General features: G+C 39.4%; 1 protein-coding gene across 1 annotated transcript; it reads left to right on the plus strand.

The window, feature by feature from the left end:
- The first annotated feature begins 8,009 nt into the window (after positions 1 to 8,009).
- REDIC1 (regulator of DNA class I crossover intermediates 1) lies at positions 8,010 to 25,693 on the plus strand. Its single transcript, XM_070947822.1, has 12 exons — positions 8,010 to 8,032; positions 10,578 to 10,617; positions 11,154 to 11,289; positions 12,277 to 12,409; positions 14,307 to 14,373; positions 14,818 to 14,954; positions 16,393 to 16,889; positions 18,124 to 18,190; positions 20,620 to 20,680; positions 22,390 to 22,447; positions 23,904 to 23,986; positions 25,187 to 25,693. The coding sequence occupies exons 1-12, from the start codon at positions 8,010 to 8,012 to the stop codon at positions 25,691 to 25,693; spliced, it is 1,809 nt and encodes a 602-aa protein (XP_070803923.1).
- The last annotated feature ends 2,170 nt before the right edge of the window (positions 25,694 to 27,863 follow it).

Consider the following 27,863-nt stretch of genomic DNA (forward strand, 5'->3'; position numbering starts at 1 on the left):
TCAACCATCTGAAAGCATGCTGACTTTTCTGGAAGTTGAAGTCCACCCATCTTAAATTACACTGGCTGAGGAATTCTGGGAGTTGAAGTCCAATCATCTAGAATTACACTGGCTGAGGAATTCTGGGAGTTGAAGTCCAGACATCTTAAATTACACTGGCTGAGGAATTCTGGGAGTTGAAGGTCACTCATCTGAAAGCATGCTTGTTGGGGAATTCTGGTAATTGAAGTCCATCCATTTGAAAAGCATGCTGTCTGGGGAATTCTGGGAGTTGAAATCTACCCATCTGAAAGCATGCTGACTTGAGGGATTCTGGAAGTTGAAGTCCACCCATCTTAAATTACACTGGCTGGGGAATTCTGGGAGTTGAAGTTCAACCATCTGAAAAGTATGCTGGCTGGGGAATTCTGCGAGTTGAAGTCCACTCATCTTCAAGGTCGAGAAAGACTGGATGGCAGCCTCGGTTAATTGTGCTCCGTGTAGCTGGGCTCGGGTGCTGATCTGTCTATCCATCCTGGCTGCAAAGTAACTCTGTGACAACAGCAGCAGCTGCAGAGGACTTTGGCAGAGGAAGCCCTGATGATGTTACCTAGTTGGGTAATGAAACGTCTGTGGAAACAACAACCAAGCTCAGAGAGCACCAAGGATCCCTCAAGGGAAGACCTCTGTGCTCCATTGCAGGTGGCTCCTGCACCTAGGCGGCTTAGGTGACTCACCTGGCTGAAGGTTAAGAAGACTTGAGCGGTGAGTACAAGGCCATCTTAGTGGTGGCTCCTCAAAAGTTCCTTTTCTTTGGATAGTTTTTCTTCTCACCATAATCCTTTGTTCTGGCTGGCATTTCCCTGTCTCGTCTCGTGTCAGAAATGCAGGAACTAGGAAAGGGGAAATTATGAAGTTAATACTTTAAAATTTTAAAAGCTTGAATAAAATATAGAATTTTATCACTCTAGCCCAGTACTGGGCCACATTAATGGCAGAGGTATTTCCAACCAGCAAGTCATTCTGTGCTGAGTGAGCGTGGCCATGGTGGGCGTGGCCTAATTGACCTCCTGCACCACAGCAGGAGGGGGGCTTTTTGCCCTCCCCGGGCTCCGGAGGCTTTTCTCAAGCCTCCGGGAGGGCAAAAACAGCCTCCCCAGACTCTAGAGGCCCTCTGGAGGCGGGAAATGGGCCTGTTTCTTCCCGAACTTCCAGTAGGCCCGTTTTTTTTTGCCCTCCCTGAGCCTCCGTGCACAACCTGCACTTACTTGCATCTAAAATGGACTCCTGGGAGGGGCAGGATGGACGGGGCCAGCCAGGAGTGGGATTTGGGGGTTCTCCAGTGGTGAAATTCGGATTTTTTTTTATTACCAGTTCTGTGGGCGTGGCTTGGTGGGCATGGCTTGGTGGGCATGGCAGGGGAAGAATACTGCAAAGTCTCCATTCCCACTCCAGGGGAAGGATATTGCAAAAGGCAGAGGTGGTATTTGCCGGTTCTCTGAACTATTCGAAATTTCCGCTACCGGTTCTCCGAACTGCTCAAAATTTCCGCTACCAATTCTCCAGAACCTGTCAGAACCTGCTGGATTTCACCCATGGGGTTCTCCGAACTGCACAGAATCTTAGCTAGAGGTTCTCCTGAACCCCTGCGAGCCCCCAGCAGCCCACCCCTGATTCTTGTGTAAGTCAATCCAGAGGGCATTGTAAAAAGATGGGTAGTTTTTTGAATAGTGCCACATTTGCAATGAATATCCTCATCCTTAGGGAGAAAGCCCCATTTTCCCATTTAATCTTTAGTTCTTTAGGTTGTAAGATGAAGACTACCTGTACAGCTATTCCTAACAACATAGTCCCATCTTGTAAAAAATAGTACTAAATGCAGGAAGTCCTCGGCTTACGACCACAATTGAGCCCAACATTTCTGACACTGAGTGAAACATTGGTTAAGGGACTTTGGCCCAGTGGTGAAATCCATTTTTTTTTTACTACTGGTTCTGTGGGCGTGGCTTGGTGGGCATGGCAGGGGAAGGATACTGCAAAATCTCCATTCCCACCCCACTCCAGGGGAAGGATACTGCAAAATCCTCATTCCCACCCCACTCCAGGGGAAGGATACTGCAAAATCCCCATTTCCACCCCACTCCAGGGGAAGGATACTGCAAAATCCCCATTCCCTCCTCACTCCAGGGGAAGGATACGGCAAAATCTCCATTCCCACCCCACTCCAGGGGAAGGATACTGCAAAATCCCCATTTCCACCCCACTCCAGGGGAAGGATACTGCAAAATCCCCATTCCCTCCTCATTCCAGGGGAAGGATACTGCAAAATCTCCATTCCCACCCCACTCCAGGGAAAGGATACTGCAAAATCCCCATTCCCTCCTCACTCCTGGGGGAAGGATACTGCAAAATCCCCATTCCCACCCCACTCTGGGGCCAGCCAGAGGTGGTATTTGCCAGTTCTCCAAACTGCTCAAAAGTTCCGCTACTGATTCTCCAGAACCTGCTGTATCTTACCTTATAACCTAATGAAATGTTTAAAACAATAAAATAATAATAATAATTTTTAAAAATCCTTCCTCACTTCTCTTCCGCCCCCCTTTCCCCCCGCACTGCTTTCCTATTTTTTTGACTTTTGACTTTTGTATCTTATCTTATAACCTAATAACATGTTTAAAACAATAAAATAATAGTAATAGTAATTAGTCACTTTTTTCAGTGACATCGTAACTTTGAATGGTCACTAAATGAACTGTCGTAAGTCAAGGACTCCCTGTGCTTTTGGTTCAGCTACAATCAAAGAAGTTGGGGCTGGAAGAAACAATTTTAGAAATCAAGATTTATTTTTTTCCGGACAAAATGAGACAAAGCAATTATTTCTGACATTAATACAGCGTGGCATTTACCTACCTGGAACTTCTGACTTGCATTAAATAGTTCAATGAAGGCTCAGGTGTTAACAATACCCCAGAGGGGTAATTATCATCAGGGAAAAAAAAAGATATATATCTGTATATTTCCATTCACGAACGATGGAGACATATAAACGTCTATTCTGGTTTATCAGCTAAATAAGAATACATGTCAAAGCTTAATGCTGTCTCCTTTTGTAAATTTATCATTTGAGGACTGATCAACACAACACAAAAATGTGACATTTTTTTGCAGGTAGTCCTCGACTTACGATCATTTGCTTAATGACCATTTGAAGTTACAACAGTGCTGGGAAAAAAACTTAACGACGGCAGTGATTCACGTAGCAACTGTGGCAAGGAAGGTCATAAAACGGGGGCAAAACTTGCTTAAACAACTGTTCATGCTTAACAACTGAAATTTTGGGTTTCCTTGTGGTCCTAAATCGAGGACTTCCTATACATCTCAAAAGTTAGCTCTCTAGAGTGTTTCCTCTGATTATTCTTCATATAAATATTTTTCTCCTGTTGTTTGTTACGGGCAAGTATGTTTAGCTACAAGCATAGCTTATTTATTTGTTACTTATTTTTAATCAGATTTTTACCGGCCTCAATAGAATCTTGGTGGCTCAGTGGCTTCTAAATGCAATAAATTAAAAATGCAGACTTACAGAAAGACTAAAAAATCATATGATGGATTTTATTAAACAGAGGGATACCTCCAAAGCTGATAAATCTGCCAGTGCTACCAACCCAACCTCCGTTCTTCGTCTTTCATAAGAATTTCCTCTTCCTGATCATAAAACGGGTTTCTGATCCCTTGAGCTGCTTATTTCCAGCCCTGGGATTAGGAGCCTTGTATTCAGAAGCTACAAGGGATTATCCTGCTCAGGACTCAGAAACAGAGAAGCGTTGAGAGATGAGAAACATGCTTTTTATTTTCTGCTGTAAACTAGATAGATAGATAGATAGATAGATAGATAGATAGATAGATAGATAGATAGATAGATATAGATATAGATATAGATACTGTAGGTAGGTGGGTAGGTAGGTAGGTAGATAGATAGATAGATAGCCATATCACTTAGACTTATATACTGCTTCATTGTGCTTTACAGTACACTTTAATGATTCAGAGAGTCAGCATATAGATATAGATATTTGGGTATATATATTTATTTCAATCAATAAAATAGTTGCTAGCCAAGCTGCAATGATCAAGGGCACTGGACTAAATTTTTTTTGTCTTGCCTTAGGCAGGAAGCCAGTTCGGCGAGTTTGTGCCAGTCACTCTCTCTGAGCCCTGGAAAGAAAGCAATGGCAAGCCATTTCTAAAAGTGTTGCCAAGAAAATTCAAGTGACTTCTACAGGCCATCGCCAAGAGTCAAGACTGACTTAAAGAAGCATTTTTTTTTTTTAATTTGATTTATATGCCGCCCTTCTCCGAAGACTCAGGGCGGCTTACAATGTGCTCAGCAATAGCCTTCATTCTTTTGTATATTTTATACAAAGTCAGCTTATTGCCCCCACAAACTGGGTCCTCATTTCACCTACCTTAGAAAGGATGGAAGGCTGAGTCAACCTTGAGCCTTGGCGAGATTCGAACCCTACAGTAATTGCAGGCAGCTGGTCTTAATAACCAGCTTAATAACAGGGTGCCTTAAACCCCTGTACTACCAAGGCTCTATTTGTGCGCATACCACACACATATACAAATAACATGCAAATAAAATATATTATACAGGTTCCACAGCTTGGCTAGCAACTACTTTATTGATTGAAAAATAAATTCCTGGTCTTTTTCAGAATAAAGGCCTGGTCTCTCACATATGATATGTCTTTAAATTTTACAACTGTTACTCTGTTTTCAATCTAAGACTTTTATTTCTACCCAAATACCTATATCTATATGCTGACTCTCTGAATCATTAAAGTGTACCGTAAAGCACAATGAAGCAGTATATAAGTCTAAGTGATATGGCTATCTATCTATCTATCTATCTATCTATCTATCTATCTATCTATCTATCTACCCTACAGTATCTCTCTCTCTCTCTCTCTCTCTCTCTCTCTCTCTCTCTCTATATATATATATATATATATATATATATATATATATATATATATATATCATCTACAGTATCTATTTATCTATCTACCCACCCACCCATATCTATCTATCTACCTACCTACCTACCTATCTATCCACCCACCCACCCATCTATCTATATCTATATCCATCTCTCTCTCTATCATCTACAGTATCATCTATCTATCTATCTATCTATCTATCTATCTATCTATCTATCTATCTATCTATCTACAGTATCTATCTCTATCTATCCATCTCTCTTTGTCTCTCTATCATCTACAGTATCTATCTATTTATCTATCTACCCACCCATATCTATCTATCTATCTATCTATCTATCTATCTATCTATCTATCTATCATTTTTTATCTATCCAAAATCATTTAGGGATGAGCAATATATTAATTTACAAAATAAGTGCCTGAATTAATACATCCTGATCCTATTTACTGTAGATCCTGTCTCATATTTTTTTACTTTTTCATCTGCATTTCCGTTTAAAACGATATAAAAGATAGGGGGGCCCTCCTTATTCCATCTGTTTATTAAATCAGCCGTGTAAGCATGTTTTACTTGGTTGTCTTTCCTGTTTTATTGAATAATCAATAGCTCCTTCTATATTTGGAATAGAATTACGACTAATGGGCGTCCGTCGAAAATAAATAAAAAAAGATTGATGCAAGCTAATTGTGACCTTTAGCTTCCTCCTGTTTAAATATTAAACTCTGGGGAAAAAGCAGCATTTAAAGAAAAAAGTTTAAAAATTTACATTGAAAAAATTGGTAAGGGTAATTGGTTTGGGAAGAGTCAGGAGCATCAAGGAGAACAGAACATTTCATTTTTTACAGGCTGATCCAAACTATGGGAAGAAAGAAAGGAGAGAGTGCATTAATAAAGTACTGTACATACATTTTAAAAAATCCAATTAAACAATACAGTTTTTATTACTATCTTACCCATTCCTTTGAATAACCCTGATGCAGATACGGACAGGGGCAGATTTAGCAAAGTACATACTTAACTTACAGAGAGTCCTTGATTTTACCACCACAAATTGCGACCTCTGTCACTAAGCAATGCAGTTGTTAAGTGAGTCATCATGCGACCATGGCCTATTTTGCTATAGTCACTAAGTGAATCCCGTGGTCATTAAGAATATCCATCTCATCCCATTAATTTTGCTTGTCAGAAGCCCTTTGGGAGGGTGGCAATCACTTGGATCCAGGACGCTGCAGCCACCATCAGTAGTACCTTGGTTCCCAAATTTTGATCACATGACTGTGGGAACACTTCCACGGTTATAAATGCAAGGATTGGTCATAAGCCATTTTTTTTCAGCAGTCGTAAATCGCTAAATGAACGGTCATAAGTCAAGGACTACCTGTACTTTTTTTGCAATGGATTCATTTGGCTTACTAAATGGGAATTTTTATATGAGGACTCCAGCGATGTGAAATACATCTAGCAAGCTCCATTGATTTGAGAGACAGAAATCAGACTGGCCTATTCCAGGAGGAGCCTTCCGCATCTATAGCATAGCGTAGCGTAGCGTAGCGTAGCGTAGCGTAGCGTAGCGTAGTGTAGCATAGCATAGCATAGCATAGCATAGAATAGAATAGAATAGAATAGAATAGAATAGTGAAGGTTCCCCTCGCTATGTCCTAGTCGTTCGTGACTCTAGGGGGCGGTACGCATCTCCGTTTCAAAGCCGAAGAGCCAGCGCTGTCCGAAGACATCTCCGTGGTCATGTGGCCAGCATGACTCAACGCCAAAGGCGCACAGAACGCTGTTACCTTCCCACCAAAGGTGGTCCCTATTTTTCTACTTGCATTTTTTATGTGCTTTCGAACTGCTACATTGGCAGAAGCTAGGACAAGTCACGGGAGCTCACCCCATTACACGGCACTAGGGATTCGAACCACTGAACTGCCGACCTTTCGATCAACAAGCTCAGCATCTTAGCCACTGAGCCACCGCGTCCCAATATAGTATAGAATAGAATAGTACAATTAATATACTATAGCATAATATAGCATTATGTAATATAACATAATAGATATAATAATATATTATAGCATAATATAGCACAATAAAATACAATATAGCATAATATAATAATACAATAGAGTAGCATAACAACGTAACATAACAATATAATATATATAATACAATAATATATAATACAATAACAATATATATTGTATAATATAATAATATACCATAACATACACACACACACATACGGAAGAAGTTGTGTTGATATGTAACGGCTTGAGTTATTTGTAAAAATAATAAAAGGTGGGATACCAATAAATAAAATAAAATAAAGTAAAATACCATTTCCCCTCTGTAGGTGAGATCAGCCCCAGCCATGTTGGCATTTAGTAAATCTGACCGATGATCTCCATGCCCCTGGGGAGGAATCCACCCAGATCTTATATTTTTTTAAAAAAAGGGTGGGGGGGCTTTAAGGGACCCTGGATTTTCTCTGGGGCGGTGGGGGCTCAGCCTCTCCGTAAGGACCCCAAAGGGAAGAAAGGATATTAACAGGGATTCGAATTCAGCCCCTTCCCTTGCAAGGGGTTGCAATTCTATGCCTGTGCCATGGAGGGAGTTTGGTTGCAAGTGATTTTGCTTGCAAATGCCAAACGGGGAATCTGGAAAATTTGGCTCGTGCACCTCGTTTTTGCAAGCCCTTCCTCAATTCTTTGTTTCTCTTCTCTTCCTTCCCACCACCCATTTTGCTCCTTATTTCATTGCCTCTATTTATTTATTTATTTATTTATTTTTAATTTTTCATTCCCAAGTTGTTTACTGAGGCCCCAGGTTCAGGAAGAGGCTGACAGCCTTTCCCTCAGCCATTCTTGTGATCCCCACTGGATTTGTGGGGGTTGATATTTCCCCTCAGGGGCTGCCTCTTTTCCATCCTTCTTTCTTTCTTTCTTTTTTCCTTTTCCTTCTTTTCAGGCCGGTGGCCGTCTGGGTGGCCTGCCTGTCAGGGGTGGCGTTGGCAGGACGAAGGAAAAATGAACTGGGTTGGGGGATCCCGGTGAGTGAAGCCAAAAAGGCCTCACAATGACACAACTTTTTGTTGTGAGGGGACATATTGTCTGCTTTTAAGGTTGACACTCTCCTTCCAGGCTGGGTTATTTTATTTTATTTTATTTTATTTTATTTTATTTTATTTTATTTTATTTTATTTTATTTTGTATCCAGCCTTTATGGATTTCACAAACCATCCTAAGGCCGTGAATGTATCCAATACGCCTTCCTTCCTCTTCTGATTTATTTATTTATTTTGTTTTATTTAGAAAATTTATATTGCCGACTCAAGGCGGCTGACAAGGACACAAAAACCCAATATAAAAAAAATGAAAATAATTTAAAAAGACAAATAATAAAATAATATAATGACCCCACCCCATCCCGGCGATGGGTGGGGGGTGTTATGATATTATTTTATTATTTGTCTTTTTAAATTACGTTTATTTCTTTTATATTGGGTTTCCCCCACAACATCAATACAAAATAAAACGATTTTTTTTTAAAAAAAAATTCCAATTATTACACTTCAAGGCCTGCAAAGTAGTGTGACAGGCGTAGAGGAAAAAAAAAGGAATAATTTCCTTTGGATTTTCAAAGCCGTGGTAGATCTTTCCCTTTTGAACTTCTGCCTGCTCTTCAGGATTATTATTATTATTTTTTAAAGCCAGCTCTGTTCAGGCTGGATAAATTCCCCTGTTTTATTGACCTCCCTGTTCATTATATATATATATATATATATATATTTTGCAAGGCAGGGAAATGCAGTCCATAAATATTTAAAAATATTGGCGTGAGGGAAACAAGGCACCTAGGAAAAAAAAAACCCTCAGATTTCTCCATTTTGAAGTCAGATCAACACCTCATGGCCTCCATTATGCTCTATTTTATGGGGATATTCATCTCTGTCCCAAATCCACAATTATCTCCGGTTCTTAGACTCATTTTTCTAAAATGCTAATTTTCCAAAAACAACCAAACATATCTCGGTATCACAACAAGGAAATGTAGAAATAGGAAACTATAATGTTAGAGATAATACAGCCATGCTTTTAGTAGTCATCCTTCCTTCTTCTTCTTCTTCTTTTTTTAAAAATATTATCTTCCCAACCCAAAAAGTAATGGAAACTTTGTCTCAGAGATTTAAAATCTAAAAATGATGTATTTATTAACGCGTAAATATATTTGATGGTAATAAGCTCTGTTTGTGATGCAAATCGGTAGCTATAATTGAGATACATATGCCTATTTTAGACAATTATATTTTTTATTTAGTTTTTTAAAATTGTTTTAATTGTAATACGCATTTCTTAAAAATTGTATGCTGGCCAGGATCATTGAGTGAAATGGGCAGTTATAGACATAGAATAAATAAACAAATAAATAAACAAATAAATAAATAAATACATACATACATACATACATACATACGTACGTACTTACATACTTACATACTTACATACTTGCATGCATGCATGAATGCATACATCATAGTGAATTTTTATGATGCCATGTAAACATTAATAGCAAATGATGATTAAAATAATAGGGTAATATGCAATATTTATTATGCTAATCATGCCAATCAATAAACATAGGATGCACATGTTTGTTTATTTTGGATAAATAATACTTTTATTTCATACTTTTATTTAGTTTTTTTATTGTTTTAAAATGGATATTGTTTTTTAAATGTTTTCATTGTTTTAATTATATGTATTTTCAGTTGCAAGCCTCAGGTTCATTGGTTGAGATAGGTGGCTGTATAAGTTGAATAAATAAATGCATCATAATGAATTATGCCATGCATATATAAATAGCAAATTACTACAGCAGGATAATATGCAAGATGCATAATAAATAAATATGCAATATTTATTTATTATGCTAATCATGCTAAACAATCATCGTAAATTGAAATATTTTATAATAATACCATGCAGGAATTAATTCTAAATTAATACATTACGTTGAATGCAATAATATAATATGCAATATTTACTATGCTCATTGTTGGCATGAATTGTTATCATAAATTATACATGATGAAAATCTGTGATGATAATAATAGAAGCTAGTTGGTATAGTAGTTAAGATATTGGTAGAGCAGTTTGTGATCGTGAAAGTTGGCTGGGTGACTTTGGCCCAGTCACTCTCTCAAAAGAACCTACCTGGTAGGGTTGTTCTGTCAAAAACGGGAGGTAGGAGTATTAAGTATGTTTGCCACTTTGATTATAGAGATGGAAAAGAGAGAAAGATGGGATAAAAATCTAATAATAACAGCAATAACAATAAGGAAAGAAAAGGCCTGAAAAAATGATGCTGTAAACAGAACAGTTCCGAAAACATTTAACAATATTATTCAAAGATTCTCACTTCTTTGAAACCCTCCCTTCCACCCCACAAATTTTAAGTCTTCAGAATTTTGAATTAAGTAGGCAAGAAATTTAATCAAAGGAAAAACACACCATTAATAATAATTTCTGATTTAGTAGTTGAATTTTATAAACTGTTCTAAAAATGCTTCTTCTTTTCTCTTTTCCAACTTCTAGTCGAAGAATCATGCTTACCAAAGAGAGAAGAAAACAGAAGGTAACTAATGATTACACTTTAAAAATATATGTGAGCTAGCCAGAAATCTTCATCATCCTCATTGTTGTCATCACAATAATTTTATAATAAAAAACTTATGAACCAAATGCAGAAGTTTGCATATTCTATAACGATGGAGCCATGGTAGCTATTTTCAGATATATTGAATGCTGTTTTAAAATCATAATCATTGTTGTGCACATGTTTAACTACTAGATCTAGGAAGATCCAGGAATCTACTATAAGATCCTGAGTGATTTTTGATCCATCACATTTCTCTCAGTCTAACTACAACAGAAGGTTGCTGTTGTAACCTTCATGTCCATGTTATTTCCAAGAGGAAAAGTCAATAATCAATCGTATCAATATATTTGCTAGAGAGGATATACATCTATATATCTATATATCTATATATAACTATATCTATCTATCTATCTATCTATCTATCTATCTATCTATCTATCGACTTGTTAGAAGGTCGCAAAATGTCCTATATGAACATATATGTATAGATAACTGCTACCTCTTCTCCATAGGATTTTTTTGAAAAGGAAAAACTTAAGTCAAAGATGAAGTTACTGGGAGTATCTCCTTTGAAAAGCTCAGCTGTCAGTTTGGACCTTCTCAATCTCTACGTTGTTAATCAGATCTCTACAAAGAAAGAAAATGCTGGTAAGTACAAATTTCACAGACACAGTTTAATTTTCAAAGATTAGATTAGAGAAGAATAGAATAGAATAGAATAGAATAGAATAGAATAGAATAGAATAGAATAGAATAGAATAGAATAGAATAGAATAGAATAGAATAGAGCCAGAAGGGACCTTGGAGGTCTTCTAGTCCAGCCCCCTGCTCAAGCAGGAGAACTTATAAAATCTCAAACAAATGGTTGTCCAATCTCTTCTTAAAAACCTCCAGTAATGGAGCACCCACAACTTCTGGAGACAAGTCATTCCACTGGTTAATTGTCCTTACTGTTAGGAAGTTTCTCCTTAATTCCAGATTGCTTCTCTCTTTGATCAGTTTCCAACCATTATTTCTTGTCCTGCCCTCTGGTGTTTCGGAGAATAATTTGACCCCCCTCTTCTTTGTTAGGACATCACCAAGTCCTAGCTGCCCTATAGCCTCAATATTCATTTCATCAAATTTCAACTGTATTTTTCGTCCGAATTGCAAGTTTGCTGCTGTAATTAGAAGTAGAAATTGGGCACTAAAAGCTGTAACCCATAATATCCTATTTGCCAATTGCTAGTGGGAATTAGAGCTGTACAATCATTTGGATTCAGTTCCAACAAGGTGCTTTAGAACACAAGATCATGAGTAAAACAAATGTCTACTTTGCGTAAAGTAGCTGCCTTTTTTTCCTAAGATCTCGTGGCAATTACCACCAGGCAGGAAAAGACACAGTTGCTTTTAAAGGTTGGGGACAGGTGCTATGTTTGCATTTCCAGGTAGCCCTTAGTACCTATTTGGATCTGAATCTGAAAAATTGGCCAGGTTCTGCGCCTTTAGATATAAATATAGAAATACAGAGATATAAAGATTAGAGATAGAGAGATAGAGATATAAAATAGAGGGATAGAGATAGATAGATAGATAGATACTGTGTTCCTCTTTAACTCATGGTAATCTTGCTAATAATCTTCATTTTAATTACAGAGAATATTCGAAAGCCAATTCATGTAGATATTAACAGAGAAACTAAAATTCCTTTGAGAAAGCAAAATGTAGATTTCCCCAAGTCACCAGAATGCAGACCAGCTAAGCTGTCCCTTGATGACATCCAGCACAGGTGCATAAAATGTCAATTATCTTTTCACATTTTAGTAAAATGCTTTCATTTCTGTCATGGGCTGCATTTTCAAGTGCAATTTTTTTCCCCCAGATAACTGTCACTGCCAATTATTTTCCCATCGTATGCTTAAAGTACTAAGATTTCCAGATCATTTCCTTTTTGCAGGTATTGCCTTGCATTAAAATTGATGTGAACCTATAAAGAAGGATGAAATGTAATGAAATCTTAGGGCTGTTAATAGCCATAAGATATACTGTAGTCTTCATTAAAAATCTCAAACATTTCCATGTTCCTAAACCGGGTGTCGGCAATGTGCGGCTCCTGAGCCGCATGCGGTTCTTTCGTCCCCTTACTGTGGCTCCCTGCCGGCTGGCCCCGCCCCATGCCCTCCCAGTCACTCCTCACGTGGCCTGAGAAGGTAAGGGCAACGGTGGGGATGGAGACTCGCTTCATATTCCAGAGTGGGAGGAAAGTGCCCCTGTACTTGCCTCATCTCGCGGGCGCTTCTGGCACTTCTTGGTGCTGTGCGCATTTCGGTCGCTCGGGGAGACGCACGACTTTCTCTCCGCCTCGAGACATTGGCCTGGCCCAGCTGCGGCCGATGCTTTGCATTGTAATGAGCTCGAGGAGGAGGAAGGGACCCCATTTCCCCCATTGTGAAGCACACTAAATTTAAGTGTGCCGCACAAGTCGCTGTGAGAGCAGCGAGCAGGCCATGGAGGTGGTGAGAGCAAGCTGCAAGTCTAGAGCACTGGCCCAGCCCGGCTGCGGCTGAGCCACAAAACCCAGGTAGGCATGGTTGGGGGGGGTTTCATGTGACTGGGTGGGTATGACATTGAGTTGGCCACGCCCAGCCAGGTTTTGTGGCTCCCAGTGTTTTCTTTTCGGTGGGAAAACAGGTCCAAATGGGTCTTTGAGTGTTTAAGGTTGCAGATCCCTGTCCTAAACTCATGAGAAAGTAGATTACAGGACATCAAGTTACTATCAACTGTTAAATGAAAACTTGCTAGTTCAGAACTTTCAACCTCATTTCTCTTTATGGAAAGTTAGAAGCAACTAGCTACACATTCTTAACTAAAAACTTGCAAGTTAATTTGCTGATTATCTTCCTCAACGATCCCAGATTTAGACTACAGGTAGTCCTGTAGCAATTTCTATTGCTAAGCGAGAGAGTTGTTAAGTGAGCTTTTGCCCCATATTGCAACCTTTCTTGCCACAGTTGTTAAATGAATTGCTGCACTTGTTAAGTTAGTACCATGGTTGTAAAGTGAATCTGGCTTCCCCTATTGACTCTGCTTGTCAGAAAGTTGCAAAAAGTGATCACATGACCCTGGGACACTGCAACCGTCATAAATATGAGTCAGTTGGCAAGTGTCTGACTTTTGATCATATGACCATGGGGATGCTGCAAAAGTCATAAGTATGGTCATAAGTCACTTTTTTCAGTGCCGTGGTAACTTCGAACAATCACTAAATGAAAGGTTGTAAGTCAAGGACTACATGCCCTTACTGTACATAATATAATAAAAAGATAACTTGCTCACTTTTGTACAAGTATGGGGTATTTATTTTAGGTAATCCTCTCACAAAATGGATTTTGAACCCACAACACGGTTGTTAGTCTTGATGTTACTCCCAGACTCTTCCTAGTGTATCAGATCTAAAGGAACATTAGATTAGTTAACTATTAGCAGAATTTTATGCACATTTATTTAAAACTGGAGACAACAGGATTTAAATCTAAGTAGAGCTGAATAGGATTATCCTACAGAAGTAAATGTTTTAAATTTGTTTCAAAACAAATTTGCCTCTACCTGAAAATGCATAAATCATATGTTGTTTTTTTTAAATACACCAATGACTTACTTTGCTTTTTAAATTATTTTCTTCATAGAATACAAGAAGAAATCTTGGATAGTAGAAGAAAATACCTCTCTGAAAAAGCCAGCATTCATTCTGAAGTAAGGTCTTTTCAGGAAAGATCGATCACTTGTATCTCTGTGTCAGACATAACACAATGGTTTGTATTTATGGCATGAATTTTAGAGCAATTCTAATGTCAGGTTGTAGAATAGAAGACTTTTAATATAAGCCTCGTCTTCATTGTAGAGCTCTAGTCAATCACCCTTCTCAAAACAATACTAAAATGATATACAAATCCATCAGTAAAATAAAAGAACCCCCCCCCCCCAAAAAAACCTCCCAATAAAATACAGGATATAAATTCCTTCATGCATATTACTAGACAATTCCATGAAGTAAAAGAATAAACTGTTTCAGTTCGCCAGTTCTTCTCTAAAGAAAAAAGGTATTCCTATCATTAAAGTCAAAAAAGTTTATAAAATGAACAAATTTCTTAGAAGATGTCTAATCTGTCTTGAAGCCTTTTTCTAATGTATTGACAGGAGTTAGGATCTTCTTGGCCAGTAAATAATAATAAAGATGAAGACTTCTGGCTTTCTATGACAGCATACAGGCCAGAAGAATTCTCTGCATCAGATTCAGAAACACCTGTTGGTCTATATTTCCAGCAACTGACTAGGTAAAAATAGATTATTTATCAATTGTATTGCTGTACTTTTAAATGCATAATCTGTGGGGGAAACCCCTTGCTTTGTAATAGTGTTTTTTCCATGTGAATCTATATATATAAAAGCGAAATACCACTCACGCATCATCACAAAATCTCCAGAACTGTAAAGCCTACAAATTTGAAATTTGCCACGTATGTTCCTCTTGGCTTCTAGGTGCTCACTAAGAAAGGATTTTTCGAAATGACCGTCAGAGCATTAATATTTCCTATATTATTTTTAATAAAGTTACAGTTTCTTATGAAAAGTGGAGGTTAATCGCTTATTATTTCATTTTATTGCACATAAATATACAATTATATTGTTGAAATCTTATGCTATTGTTTGAGATTATATGCAGGAAACAGATCAAGTTATAGTTTTCCTCAGTTCCCAAAAAGTGACTTGATGTCAGCACTCCAAACTATATTCGTTCCAGTGCTGACATAAGGAGGAGAAGAGGGGGCAGCTGGCAAGAGGACACTTTTCACCTGCTTATTTTCCCTGAAGATAATATCACCTAGGAGATGGACTGGGAGGGGGGACATTCCTGGGAGCTGAAGTAGTAGATATGGGGAGAGTGATTTGGAAGATGGCCAATGAGACGCAGAGAATTGGGGAACAGAAAGGGAAGGTTTGGGGTCAGGAAGTCAGTGTTGGCTACGACATAATCGGGGACAGATTGTCGTGCTTAATAAATGAAAGATTTCATCTGTTTGGAAATGCAATTTATTTGAGATGACATCGAAACCTGACACCTGTTTTACTGAAAATAAACAAACACCTGCAGCCATGTCTGATGTAGAAATCAGAATTGTGCTACCTTGCTGGACTATTGTATTTACAAATGAGCTTAAATACCTAAAGCTAAATGTATTTGAGCACTACCTAAGTAATGTCCAAATTAAAGAGAATATTATCAAATGTGACAGAGTATGGTAGTTCTTTTTTCTGAAATATACACATTCAGATAAATGAATGGATGATTAAATACAGTATTGTTGGTTCTATTTGATTTCTTTAAAATATTTGATATAACACCAGTGATGGTCCAAATCAAAACATTTCAAAACTCTTAGATGTTTCATTAGGTATTTTATGCTCTGACATCATTTCCTGTGACTTTTATTACTCCTCTTTTCCTGACATTAATGGAGCCACAGTGACATACAGTGGTTAGACTGGGTAATCACAGTTATTGAGCAATATTTCAAATGAAATATAGGAAACTCAGATTCCCAGTTTTGTTTAAGAATAAAAATCTGTAATTATTGCAGAATTCTAAAACCCAACACAATGTCATGTGAGCAAGAAGTCTATCTTTCATATTAAGTAAAAAATAAAATTTAATACCTTACACTGTCTGTGACATACTAGCGATTCACATTTTACCCTTTTTCCTTCCCCAAGCCCAGGATACGGTATCTCCATTGATAAGGATTCTGGAAAGAGCCAAGCAAATGGAGAAGAATCATTGTTTGATACTATAAACGACCAGATAAAGACTAACCAAGATGCAAACTTCCAGCCAATTGCAAGTTTGTTTGAAGAAAAAAATCAATTTCTGACGTTTCCTCCTTCTCAATCTTACTGCTCTTTTGCTAACAAAAGCCATATTGACCAGCTATTCACAGATTTTGGAGATGCAAAAGAAATATTCGGTAAACCCAGCCTGTATGACGGTGAAGAAATGCATGAGATGATAGGTCCTGCCCACTGTGTATCTGAGAGGGACCTCACAAGCATCCTCACGGCTCCAGAGATGATTTGCTCCCTTAACAACCGAAGCTTAAATTCAGTAAACCAGAATCCAAACTGGAATCAGTTCAAACATGGCAGTATCCAGAAAAAAAATCCTGTAGAGTTATCCGATCAGCAAAAACTTACTACGTTCTTTGATAATATAGGTAAATATCCACAGTGCAAGTGGCAAATGTAACAAGGAGGGTTTTATGTTTAAGAGGTTGATTAACATTTGATTAATATGTTTTTTTTAATTTTATTAAGGCAGGCATTTAATGTGGGTGGAAAAAAAGTTACACATTGCAGGGATGTCTTGCTGGGCTATATTTTAATTATTTATTTATTTATTTAGAAAATGTATATTGCTACCTATTCTCAAACATAGAAGCACAATATAAAAGAAATAAAAGTAAAAATAAAAACAATAAAAATAATAAAAAATAAAAATAATAAAACAATAAGCCCCACCCTGACGAGAACACACATTCATACCAGCCATTTAACGGGTTCCAGATGGTGCACCATTGCACTCATTTGCAATATATTGCATTCAAATAATACCACTAGCCATAGGAGCAATATTATATATGATTTCTCAAGCATGCAAATGGCAACCATGATTAACCAGGGAAAAGAGAGAATGCAGTTGTGCTTGGATCCTGAAGATTCGGCCTAGAGGAATGAATCTCTTTCTGTATCCCAAAAATCGGCCTGTTTGTTCTATGAAACCTGAATGAGATGAGAACCAAACTACCCCTTTTTTTGACATTGTTTCTCATTCTTCTCCATGTGATGTTGGAGGACCTTATCTTTAAAATGTTTTGACTATCTGTCAGGCACAAACAATCAAATCAGCGTAGAGTTCAAAGTAGCTACTTTATTGTTCTCTGCCTATAATACAGGAATGTTCCCAAACTGGCAGATTCGCCTGAGAGAGACCCTATAAGGCTCAAAGGCATTTAAGGGAGATCTTGCCCTTTTGTGTTTACATAATGAGTCCAGGCTAATTCCCCATTTGATCCCTCCTCCTTGACTGGGACAGTTCCTCTCCAATAATATCGGTGTACGTATAGCGTTTGACAGATTTGAAAGCAGAATTAAAAACATGCCTTATAATATCGAGGGCCCAACTGATTAATTAGTGTCATGTTAAATTAAATGACTGAAATATATTTTGATCTATAAATGATCATAAAAATGAATGTTTCTGTAGAAATTAGGGGAGGTTCCCTTTTCATTTTAGTAACAGGCTAGTGAACTTATAAGTGACTGAAATGAATGGAGAAGTTGCTGAAGGAGGGAAAAACACACCGCTGAATTACGGTCCGTGTGTTCTTTTTAATGTTACCGTGTAAATGTATTTTTAAGATTTTTGTTTTGTTTTGTTTTATTTTGCAGGAGGTTTTAAAAACCAAATGAAATGTACTAAGGTACCAAAACCTATAAAGAGCTACTTAAAGAACAGGTGAGATTTTTTTTTTAAAAAAAGAGTTTCATTCACGTAAAGAATGGTATTACAGAATGAGGATTTTTTTACATAGTTCATGAGAAAGTACTCTTATAAAATGGATATGAGGTAAACATGATCGAAGACTGATTACAGGAAAGCAGCTCTAATATGCCCACATGCACAGAATTTCTGCCTTCCAAAATTATTGTTCCAAAATTACTTCAAAATAATGCTGAACTATTACAGCTTAATGTTTATTTTCATAGACTAAACAACTAGTTTGATTACTTACAGTCAAAGTGTATTTTAATGTATCTTATTATAAAGAGATCCAGTTCAGTGGATCTGAAGGTTCTGGCCTAATGATTGGGAGATTCTGAGTTCTAGTCCTGCTTTAGGCAGGAAAGCCGGCTGGGTGACTTTGGGCCAATCACCAGGAGACAGTGAGTTCTAGTTCTGCCTCAGACACAAAAGCCAGCTGAGTGATTTTGGGGCGGGCACCGTCTCTCAGCCCAACCCACCTCATAGGATTGTTGTTGTGCGGGGAAAAGGTGGAGGAAGAGTATTGGATGTGTTTGCCACTTTGAATTATTTGTAAAAATCATAAAGGCAGGATACGAAGAAGGAAAGGAAAGGAAAGGAAAGGAAAGGAAAGGAAAGGAAAGGAAAGGAAAGGAAAGGAAAGAAGAAAGAGAGAGGGAAAGAAAGAAAGGAAGGAAGGAAGGAAGGAAGGAAGGAAGGAAGGAAGGAAGGAAGGAAGGAAGGAAGGAAGGAAGAAAGAACGAGAAGGAAGGAAGGAAGGAAGGAAGGAAGGAAGGAAGGAAGGAAGGAAGAAAGAAAGAACGAGAAGGAAGGAAGGAAGGAAGGAAGGAAGAAAGAAGGAAGGAAGGAAGAAAGAAAGAACGAGAAGGAAGGAAGGAAGGAAGGAAGGAAGGAAGGAAGAGAAAGGAAGGAAGGAAGGCACAAGCTGAGGAGACATATCTATGATAGCAATTACTGGCACCTATTATGCAAGAAAACTATTCTTCAGTGCTGATTTAGTTTTCCAAGCCAACTTTGCAGTCATTGTGCAGTTGTCCTGGATGATGTGTCCTGAACCACAAAAAGTTAGAGGACGTGGATGATATCCATTAATATGTTGTATTTAGGACAACACTGGGTCTTCTATTGCAACAACATTTCTCCACTCTTCTTTCATCCAGGATGAAAATAGCAATGCTTTAAATATAAGAAATGAAAATAGATTTGCCTATTGCTAGCAAATACATTTTTATGTATTAGATCAGGGCCTAAGTATTTATCTCAGTATTACTGTTGTGTTTGTTGTGTTATATTTTATACTGCAAAGGGGCAGTCCCCAAACTTTTTGGCACCAGGGTTCCACTGAAGACAATTTTTCCACGGACTGGAGGCGGGGAGGGATGGTTCCACACACAACACAGATCGAGGTGAAATCTATTTACCTTCCTTACTAGTTCGGAAGTGCTCACTTCTCTCTTGCATGCGTGTGTGTCACATGCGCGCACACACCTTCTGTGCTTGCAAAAAAAATTACTTCCTGGTTAAAACCAGGAAATAATGACACCCGGGCGACGATCGCTACCGGATCGCCGAACCACAGGGAAAAATCGCTACCGGATCAGCCAATCTGGTCTGATCCGGGAGCATTTCACCCCTGACATAGATCACACAGATGAAGCTTCACTCACTTACCTGCAACCCAGTTCCTAACAGGCCACGGACTAGTATCAGTCCGTGGCCCAGGGGTTGTATGGATCCCATCCTCTCAGTTTTAATTGAATTTGGTTTTAATTGGGTTATTTTAATTACTGGGCCGAAATTATTTAATTGTTTTTAAACTGTTTTTTAAATTTTATATGTTATGTTTTATCTCGGCTGTGCACCGCCCTGAGTCCCGCAGGAGAAGGGCTGTATAGAAATATAATAAAATGTAAATGTATTCTTCGAACATATTAGAATAGTTAGTTCCTATTGTTAGATTTTCCTAGTTCTAAAAGGCGTCAGATGCTTACTGAATGCTTATGAGATGAACTTGCTAAGAACAAGGATTGAATTATAGCTTACCTAATTTACTTTTTTTTTTTTTTTTTAATTTGATTTATATGCCGCCCTTCTCTGGAGACTCAGGGCGGCTTACAATGTGCTCAGCAATAGCCTTCATCCTTTTGTATATTTATACAAAGTCAGCTTATTGCCCCCACAACTGGGTCCTCATTTAACCTACCTTAGAAAGGATGGAAGGCTGAGTCAACCTTGAGCCTGGTAAGAATCGAACCTGCAGAAATTGCAGGCAGCTGTGTTAATAACAGGGTGCATTAAACCTCTGTAGTACCAAGGCTCTCTCTCACTTAAGTTTCCTAAACTATATTGTACCCTAACATTGATATTTTTAACTTGTGGAATAAATCTGGCTTATTTTCCAGCAGGAAGAAAGACCATTCAGATCCCGATATGGATTATTTGAAGATTTTCGAGCATGAAACGGTAAAAGTTGATATAAGTTGTTCAAAGAAATGTCTATGGAGATTCTCAACCATTCAGGTCATGGTTGTCCCAAAGGTGCTTTTTCAAGAGGCGACTGGACTTTCTGATTTTTTTTCTTTGAAGACGTTTCTGCTTCTCATCCAAGAAGCTTCTTCAGTTCTGACCACTGGATGGTGGGGAATGGAAGGATTTATATTCCTTGTAGACCGCTGGTCATTTGCATTCTTTGTAGGGAATCACTGAGGCCACTTGGAGGTTTGTCTATGTTCTCAGTCCACACCAGGGGTAAAATTCACCTACCTTCGCTACCAGATCGCAAATATGAGCGTGTGCACCTCCTTCACACATGCACAGAGCTTTCTGCGCATGTGCAGAGAGTAAAAAAACGGAACATGATGACGTCCAGGTGGGTGGGCGGAGTCTTCTGCCACCGGCCCTACCGGATCGCGTGAGCCGGATAGATCCGGCTGAATTTCACCACTGGTCCACACCCATTTACACTACACAGGTGACCCCGAAGACACAGACAAGCCTCCAAGTGGCCTCAATAACTCTCTAAAAGGATGCAAATAACCAGCTGGTGTCTGCAAGGAAAATAAATCCTTCCATTCTCCACAATCCAGTCAGAACCAAAGAAGCTTCTTGGATGAGAAGTGATTGTTCAAAGAAAGCTGCCTGGTTACATTTTCCCCGCTGCTTGTGGTTATTTCTAAAACAATTATTCTTATTTATTTATAAGAGCATTTTTAAAAGAAACCCTTATCATCTTCGTTGCTCTTCTCTGTACCTCTTTTACATTCTGTTTTTTGTTTTACATTTTGTCAGCTTGCCACGGGAACAAGGCTGAGTTATATAAAACAAATAACCTCTCGAGCCGATTTGCGTGCAGAGCATATGAGCAGTCAGCAGCTACACAGCAGATGCCAAACAATCTGCCCTTTGCATGTTGAAAGAGAATCAGCAGAGAAGACACATTTGCTGTTTCTTGCTAACCAGATGGGGCACCCATTTTCTTCGTAAGATTTTAATCCTAAACCAAATAGGAAAGAAACTTGGGTTCCCTTAATAGGAATGATTGTGTAATTACATTAGTGAAGACTTCAGAAAATGTATTCTTGCGACAGGCATACAGCTAGTGCTCAATTTACAATAGTGCTCATTTACTGGACCATTCAAAGTTACGACGGCACTGAAAAAAGTGACTTGACTGTTTTTCACACTTACGACCATTGGAGCATTCCCATGGTCACATGATCAAAATCCAGACACTTAGCAACCGACTCATATTTATGACGATTGCCGTGTCCTGGTGACAATGTGATCCCCTTTTGACAAGCAAAGTCAACGGAGAAGCCAGATTCACTTAACAACCATGTTACTAATTTAACAACTGCAGTGATTCACTTAACGACTGTGTCAAGAAAGGTGGTAAAATGGTGCAAAATCACCTAATAACTGCCTCACTTAGCAGCAGAAATTTTGGGCTCGTTTGTGGTCGTAAATCGAGGACTACCTGTAGTTGGAGTAACTCACCGAGAAACAGCATTTCCTTCATGTAAGGAAAAAATTATTTCTATATTATGTTGTAAACAATAGAACATTTTTGAGCAAATTACTTATACCGTGATGTCAAGTTCTGAAAGAGAAGCTAAATAAAAGCAGCTGTGGCAAAATTTATACTAATATCATTTTTTTCAATTTTTTTTAAGCTGGATAAGGAAGTTTACAGTGACTTTGATCAGCATTGGAAGCAAAGCAGGCAAAACGGTTAGTTTTAATTTTGAAATCCATGAATAGCTCTCTTCTCATTTAGGTATCTTAGCTGTCTTAAATTTAATGATGAAGGAAAAAAGAGACCTTCTGTTCTTTGACTTTAATATCCTCTTTAAGAATAGAAAAATCTAACAGGATGAGTAAGGTACTCCTAAATCATCATAAAGAAACGTCTTCCAAACTTGGGTGAATTATCCAAAATTGGGTAAAAGTGATTTTTTGGGGGGAGGTCATGACATCCAAACCCATTACCCAATCGCAATAGGGATGGCCGTGTTACATTGGATAAAAATAACTTTCTGATCAGTGGTTTTTGGATAACGGTTACAGGGGTGGGATTCAGCCGATTCAGACTGGCTTAGGCAAACCGGATGTTAATTTTAAATCTGGTTTAATCTGGAAAATGGTAGTTACAAGGACTGGCTGACCCCGCCTGCCCCACCCCTCCCAGGAGTCTCCACATGGCCCGATTTGGATGCCAGGTAAGTACAGAGCCCGCGTGGAGACTCTGGGAGGGTGAAAAATGGGCCTAACAGAAGTACCAGAAGTCAGGAAATGGGCCCGTTTCCAGCCTCTGGAGGGCCTCCAGAGCCCAGGGGAGGCTATTTTCACCCTCCCGGAGGCTCAAGAAAAGCCTCCGGAGCCTGGGGAGGGCAGAAATCCCCCCCACCATGGTGCAGGAAGCCACATCCCCATGGTCACACCCATCCAACAACTAGGCAGAGAACCAGTTGCTAAAATTTTTCAATTCCACCCCTGATAATGAAGGAAAAAGTTTGGGAAGCACTGTCTTAAGGCAGGGGTTCCCAACCATCAGGCCGCGGACCACTCCCGGGCTGTGGCCCATTGGGAATTGGGCCGTGCAAGCAGCGTGCAAGCGCGTTCTTTATTTGCACACACGCGGGAACTAGGTTGCCTGCACAAAACCATCCCTCTCCCCCCCCCTCCCTCTGCTGTCGCCAATCCATGGAGTAAGAAGGTTGGTGGCCGCAACCTTAAGGGATCATACAGTGATTAACCATTTCATATCTTCATTGTTTTGTTATTAACTTTTCATAATTTTAAATTATTCATATTTGGCCTTACAGAAGTAGGGTCCTCCTATGCCTCATCCCTGTGTTTTTAAGAGTCAGAAATAAGCTATAAGCCGCAGCGAGTTTTCCCATTTCATCTGGAGTTATCCTTTGCAACTTTCCTAAGGAGCTTCTGAGAAGCAAAATCAATGGGATGAAGTCTGATTCACTCAATGCCCGCATGATTCACTTACCAACTGTAGTGATTTCTTAACCACCATGGAAAAAAGTTGCAAAATGGGGCATGACTTACTTCACAACTGCCTTGCTTAGCTATGGACATTTTGGGCTCAATTGTGGTTCTAAATCGAGGACTACCTGTATCACTGTTTAGAGTTTCTCGAAACAAACTCAGGAATTTTGTTGTTGTTCTTCAGATGATGATTCCCAGTTAAGTAGCCAGTCACCCACTTATTCTCCAGAGCAAGCAGATCGACATACCAGTTCTTCCTCTGACGAGGTGAGGACAAGGCTTCCTTGAAGTTGTTCAAGTACTTGCACGCTGCAGATTTTGAATCCTCCTGCAAATTATTTTAATGCATAGAAGCCGTCTCTATAATACACATGAAAATAGCAATAGCAATAGCACTTAGACTTATATACCGCTTTTCAGTGCTTTACAGCTTTCTCTAAGCGGTTTTACAGAATCAGCCTATTGCCCCCAACAATCTGGCTCCTCATTTTACCCACCTCGGAAGGACGAAAGTTTGAGTCGACCTTGAGCCTGGTGGCATTTGAACTGCCAAATTGCAGGCAGCTGGCAGTCAGCAGAAGTAGCCTGCAGTACTGCACTCTAACCTCTGTGCCACCGTGGCTCAAAATAGAATAGCTAATAGCATCGTTGACATTACTTCCAGCTAACTTAATGGAGTAATGGAAAACAAAAAATATTGGCTGGGCTTTGAAGCTGGAATCGGTTCTCTTCCATTATATTACCATTTTTATTCCATTATACAGTTCTCTTCCATTATATCATCATTTATATATATTTGAAAGGGTCATACGAATAATAAAAAGGACTCCTTAACAACCAGAGTGATTTATTGGCCACCGTCAAAGAATTACACTGACTCCAGGGGTGAAATTCGACCGCATCGGACCGGATCGGGCGAACCGGTAGGGACGATTTGAATCAGTTCGCCGAACCAGTAAAAATCACCCCTGGTTGGCCCCACCCACGGCCACCCGATCGCCGCTCACCTCTTCCAGCCGCTCGCTCGGCCCTCTCGGCCACTTGATATTCCACAGAATTCAACGTTAAATGCAGCAGAGAGAATTTGAGCTTTTCTCCCTTCATTCACAGCGGAGCTGCTGCAGCCTGTCCCTTTAAGGTAGTTCGACCCCCCGAAAGGGAGGGGGCCGGGGGGGAACCATAAAGGGAGCAGCAGCTCCGCTGTGAACGGAGGGAGAAAAGTTCAGCTTCTCTCTGCCACAGCATTCACCATGAGCCCTTCTCGTGCTCATACGCACATTTTTTTCCTACCGGGTTCTGTGGGCGTGGCTTGGTGGTGGTAGGTCATGTGACTGAGTGGGCGTGGGCATGAGTGCCATCGCGTTGGCCACTCCCATGCAGTCACAGGACCTCGCCCACCAAGCCACGCCCACAGAACCGGTAGGGAAAAAAATGTCACCACTGACTGATTCTGATTTATTTCAACAGTCTAAACCAGAGGAGGGCAATGAAGGAGCGTCATCGGATTCTGAAGGCTCCTTTTCAAGGACTTACAGCCATCCCTGCTCAAGATCAGGACATCAAAGATCAGAATATGTTTGCCAATTCGATGGGAGGCACCGGAATACAACTAATATTCGATCCCAGGCAAAATCCGCCATAACTCCGAGAAAGAATACGTTGCACAGAGCTGGACTGCTGTTGTCAGGCCTGAACGATAAGGGGAAGCACGAGGCTTCATGTCAAACAGAGCCAGTAGAGAAATCCAATGCAGCTGTGCAGTGTGACATCATCCAGAGGTGCCCCTGTAAAAAGGAGCTGTCCTTCGCCCACAGTGCTGAAATGGTGACTTCGACTAGCAAGGTAGACGCCACTGGAGGGCAGAACGTTCCAGCAGATAGTGCAGCCCTTCAGCCTCCAAATAGCAATTCTTTGTCGACTAATGAGAATTTGTCTCCCGAAACGGATGGTTTCATAGCGGCAAGGTCAGCCTAGCTCGGTCTAACAAATAAAAAAAAAAGGGGGGGGGAATTGCATCTGAACGTACATATTTATTGGCAAGGCAGTCAAGGAGCTTAAATTAATGTGTTCCTTCCGACATATATATTTTCCAGCTCTATTTCATGACACAGATTGAGGGATACTTAAATACAGGTGTCGCAAAACGGTGGGGAATTAAGCAACTATAATAACAGCGATTCAAACAACATATATATATATATAATATTGCTACTCTAGTGGTTTACTAACTTCATCTTCTCGGTAACTCCTTTTTCCGTCCCTTGACTAAATATCTCTTCCTGTGCCTTCCATTTTTGTTAACGCAGTTTAATGTAAATGTCTCTGTGAAAACAGCACTTAATACATTTGCATTTTGTCCTTCCCTTCCTGAAGCCAATGCACAGTGGCCCAATTCTGTCATAATGAGTCCTGCCGGCCAGAATTTGTTGGCAAGCTCATTTTGTCCTCTTCAGCTGAGCTTGGAACAGAAGGAAAGGAATCCTCATTTTAAAATGATGTCTGCATCAGAAAATTATGGATGAAGAGTCCCGCCCAGAGCCCCATTTGCTATTTTGTTTTTAAACCATCTTTAAACCGTAGTTTCCTGGTTAATCTATGAATAAGCGTACAAGAAGAAAGAGAAGAAGGCACACGTCATCCTGTTATTTATTCATAGGTCAAGAAGCAGGTTTCCCATTTGGATCAAAGATTGAGGGATTGGATCCATAGATTTCCATCTTATCATAAACTCTTATCAGAAGCTATATTAGAAATGAAGAATATTTCGGAAATTGGGAGCTTTAAGAATGCTCCTGATTAGTTATATTTCAGCCTTCCTTTTAGACAGGGGTTATTAATTCACCAGTTCTTGTTTTTATATCGAGCATCTTCTGGTTTAAGAGATTTTGAAATTTGCTGTCGTTTTCTTTGTAGTTATGGCATGTTGCCTGCAAACTCAGGATTGACAGCTTGTTTTATTTGTACTGTTGGAACAAGTGGGCTGATAGGCCCTTTTTAAACCATCCCCGCCTTTCGTTTGCCATGTTCCTTGTGGGTCAACCTGGACTAGCCGTGGTTGAAAGAAAAGCTTCCTTTCTAATTTTAAAGAAGAGTTTTAGGATTGTCGATATCACTCCATTGGATAACGAAAGAGAGAGATACCTATTAAAGGAAAACATACCTTCAAGAATTGTGTTTTTCAAATTGTGTTCTAAAGTACCAACATCTCACTAAAATAAACATCGATTTTAAAGTAAAAGTCTTCGACTTAACAACAGAAGAGCCTGTAGTACAGTGGACTAAGCACTGTTATTAAGAACTGCTGCTTGCAATTACTGCAAGTTCGAATCTCTCCAAGGCTCAAGGTTGACTCAGCCTTCCATCCTTTCTAAGGTAGGTAAATTGAGGACCCAGTTTGTGGGGGCAATAAGCTGACTTTGTATAAATATAAAAAAGAATGAAGGCTATTGCTTAACGCATTGTAAGCCGCCCTGAGTCCGAAGAAGGGCGGCATATAAATTAAAGCAAAATAAATAAAATAAATAAAAAATAAACAGTTCGTTTAGTGACCGTCCAAAGTTACCGCAGCACTGAAAAACGTGACTAACGACCGCTTTTCACACGTACGACAGTTGCAGCATCCCCATGGTCACCTTGTCAAAATTCAGAGGCTTGGCAACTGGTTGTGTGTGTGTGTATCAAGTGATCTCCTTTTGTGACCTTCTCACAAGCAAAGTCAACGGGGAAGCCAGATTCGCTTAACAACGAAGTGTTAATTAACTTAACAACTGCAGTGATTCACTTAACCACGATGGCATGAAAGGTCGTAAAATGGGTGCAAAGCTCACTTAATAAATGTCTCACTTAGCAACAGAAATGTTGGGCTCAATTGCGCTCATTAGCTGAGGAATACTTGTAGTTGTTTCTTATTGAACATGTTAGCTATGCTAGTCTGCCAAACGAAGCATTCGATCCACATACAGAGCAGGGGTGAAATGCTCCTGGTTCGGACCAGATCACCTGATCCGGTAGCGCTGGCGGCGGGTGGTTCGGAGAACCGGTAGCAAAAATCCCTGCGCCCTCCCCCCATGCCCAGCTGAGCCATACAATCATCAGAGGCTTTTTTTTTACTTTTAAAAGCATTTTTTTTACAAACTTTTCCAAC

The sequence above is a fragment of the Pituophis catenifer genome, unplaced genomic scaffold, assembly GCF_029215685.1.
Source record: "Pituophis catenifer annectens isolate HBS135680 unplaced genomic scaffold, rPitCat1.0.hap2 SCAF_7, whole genome shotgun sequence".
Taxonomy (NCBI): Eukaryota; Metazoa; Chordata; class Lepidosauria; order Squamata; family Colubridae; genus Pituophis; species Pituophis catenifer.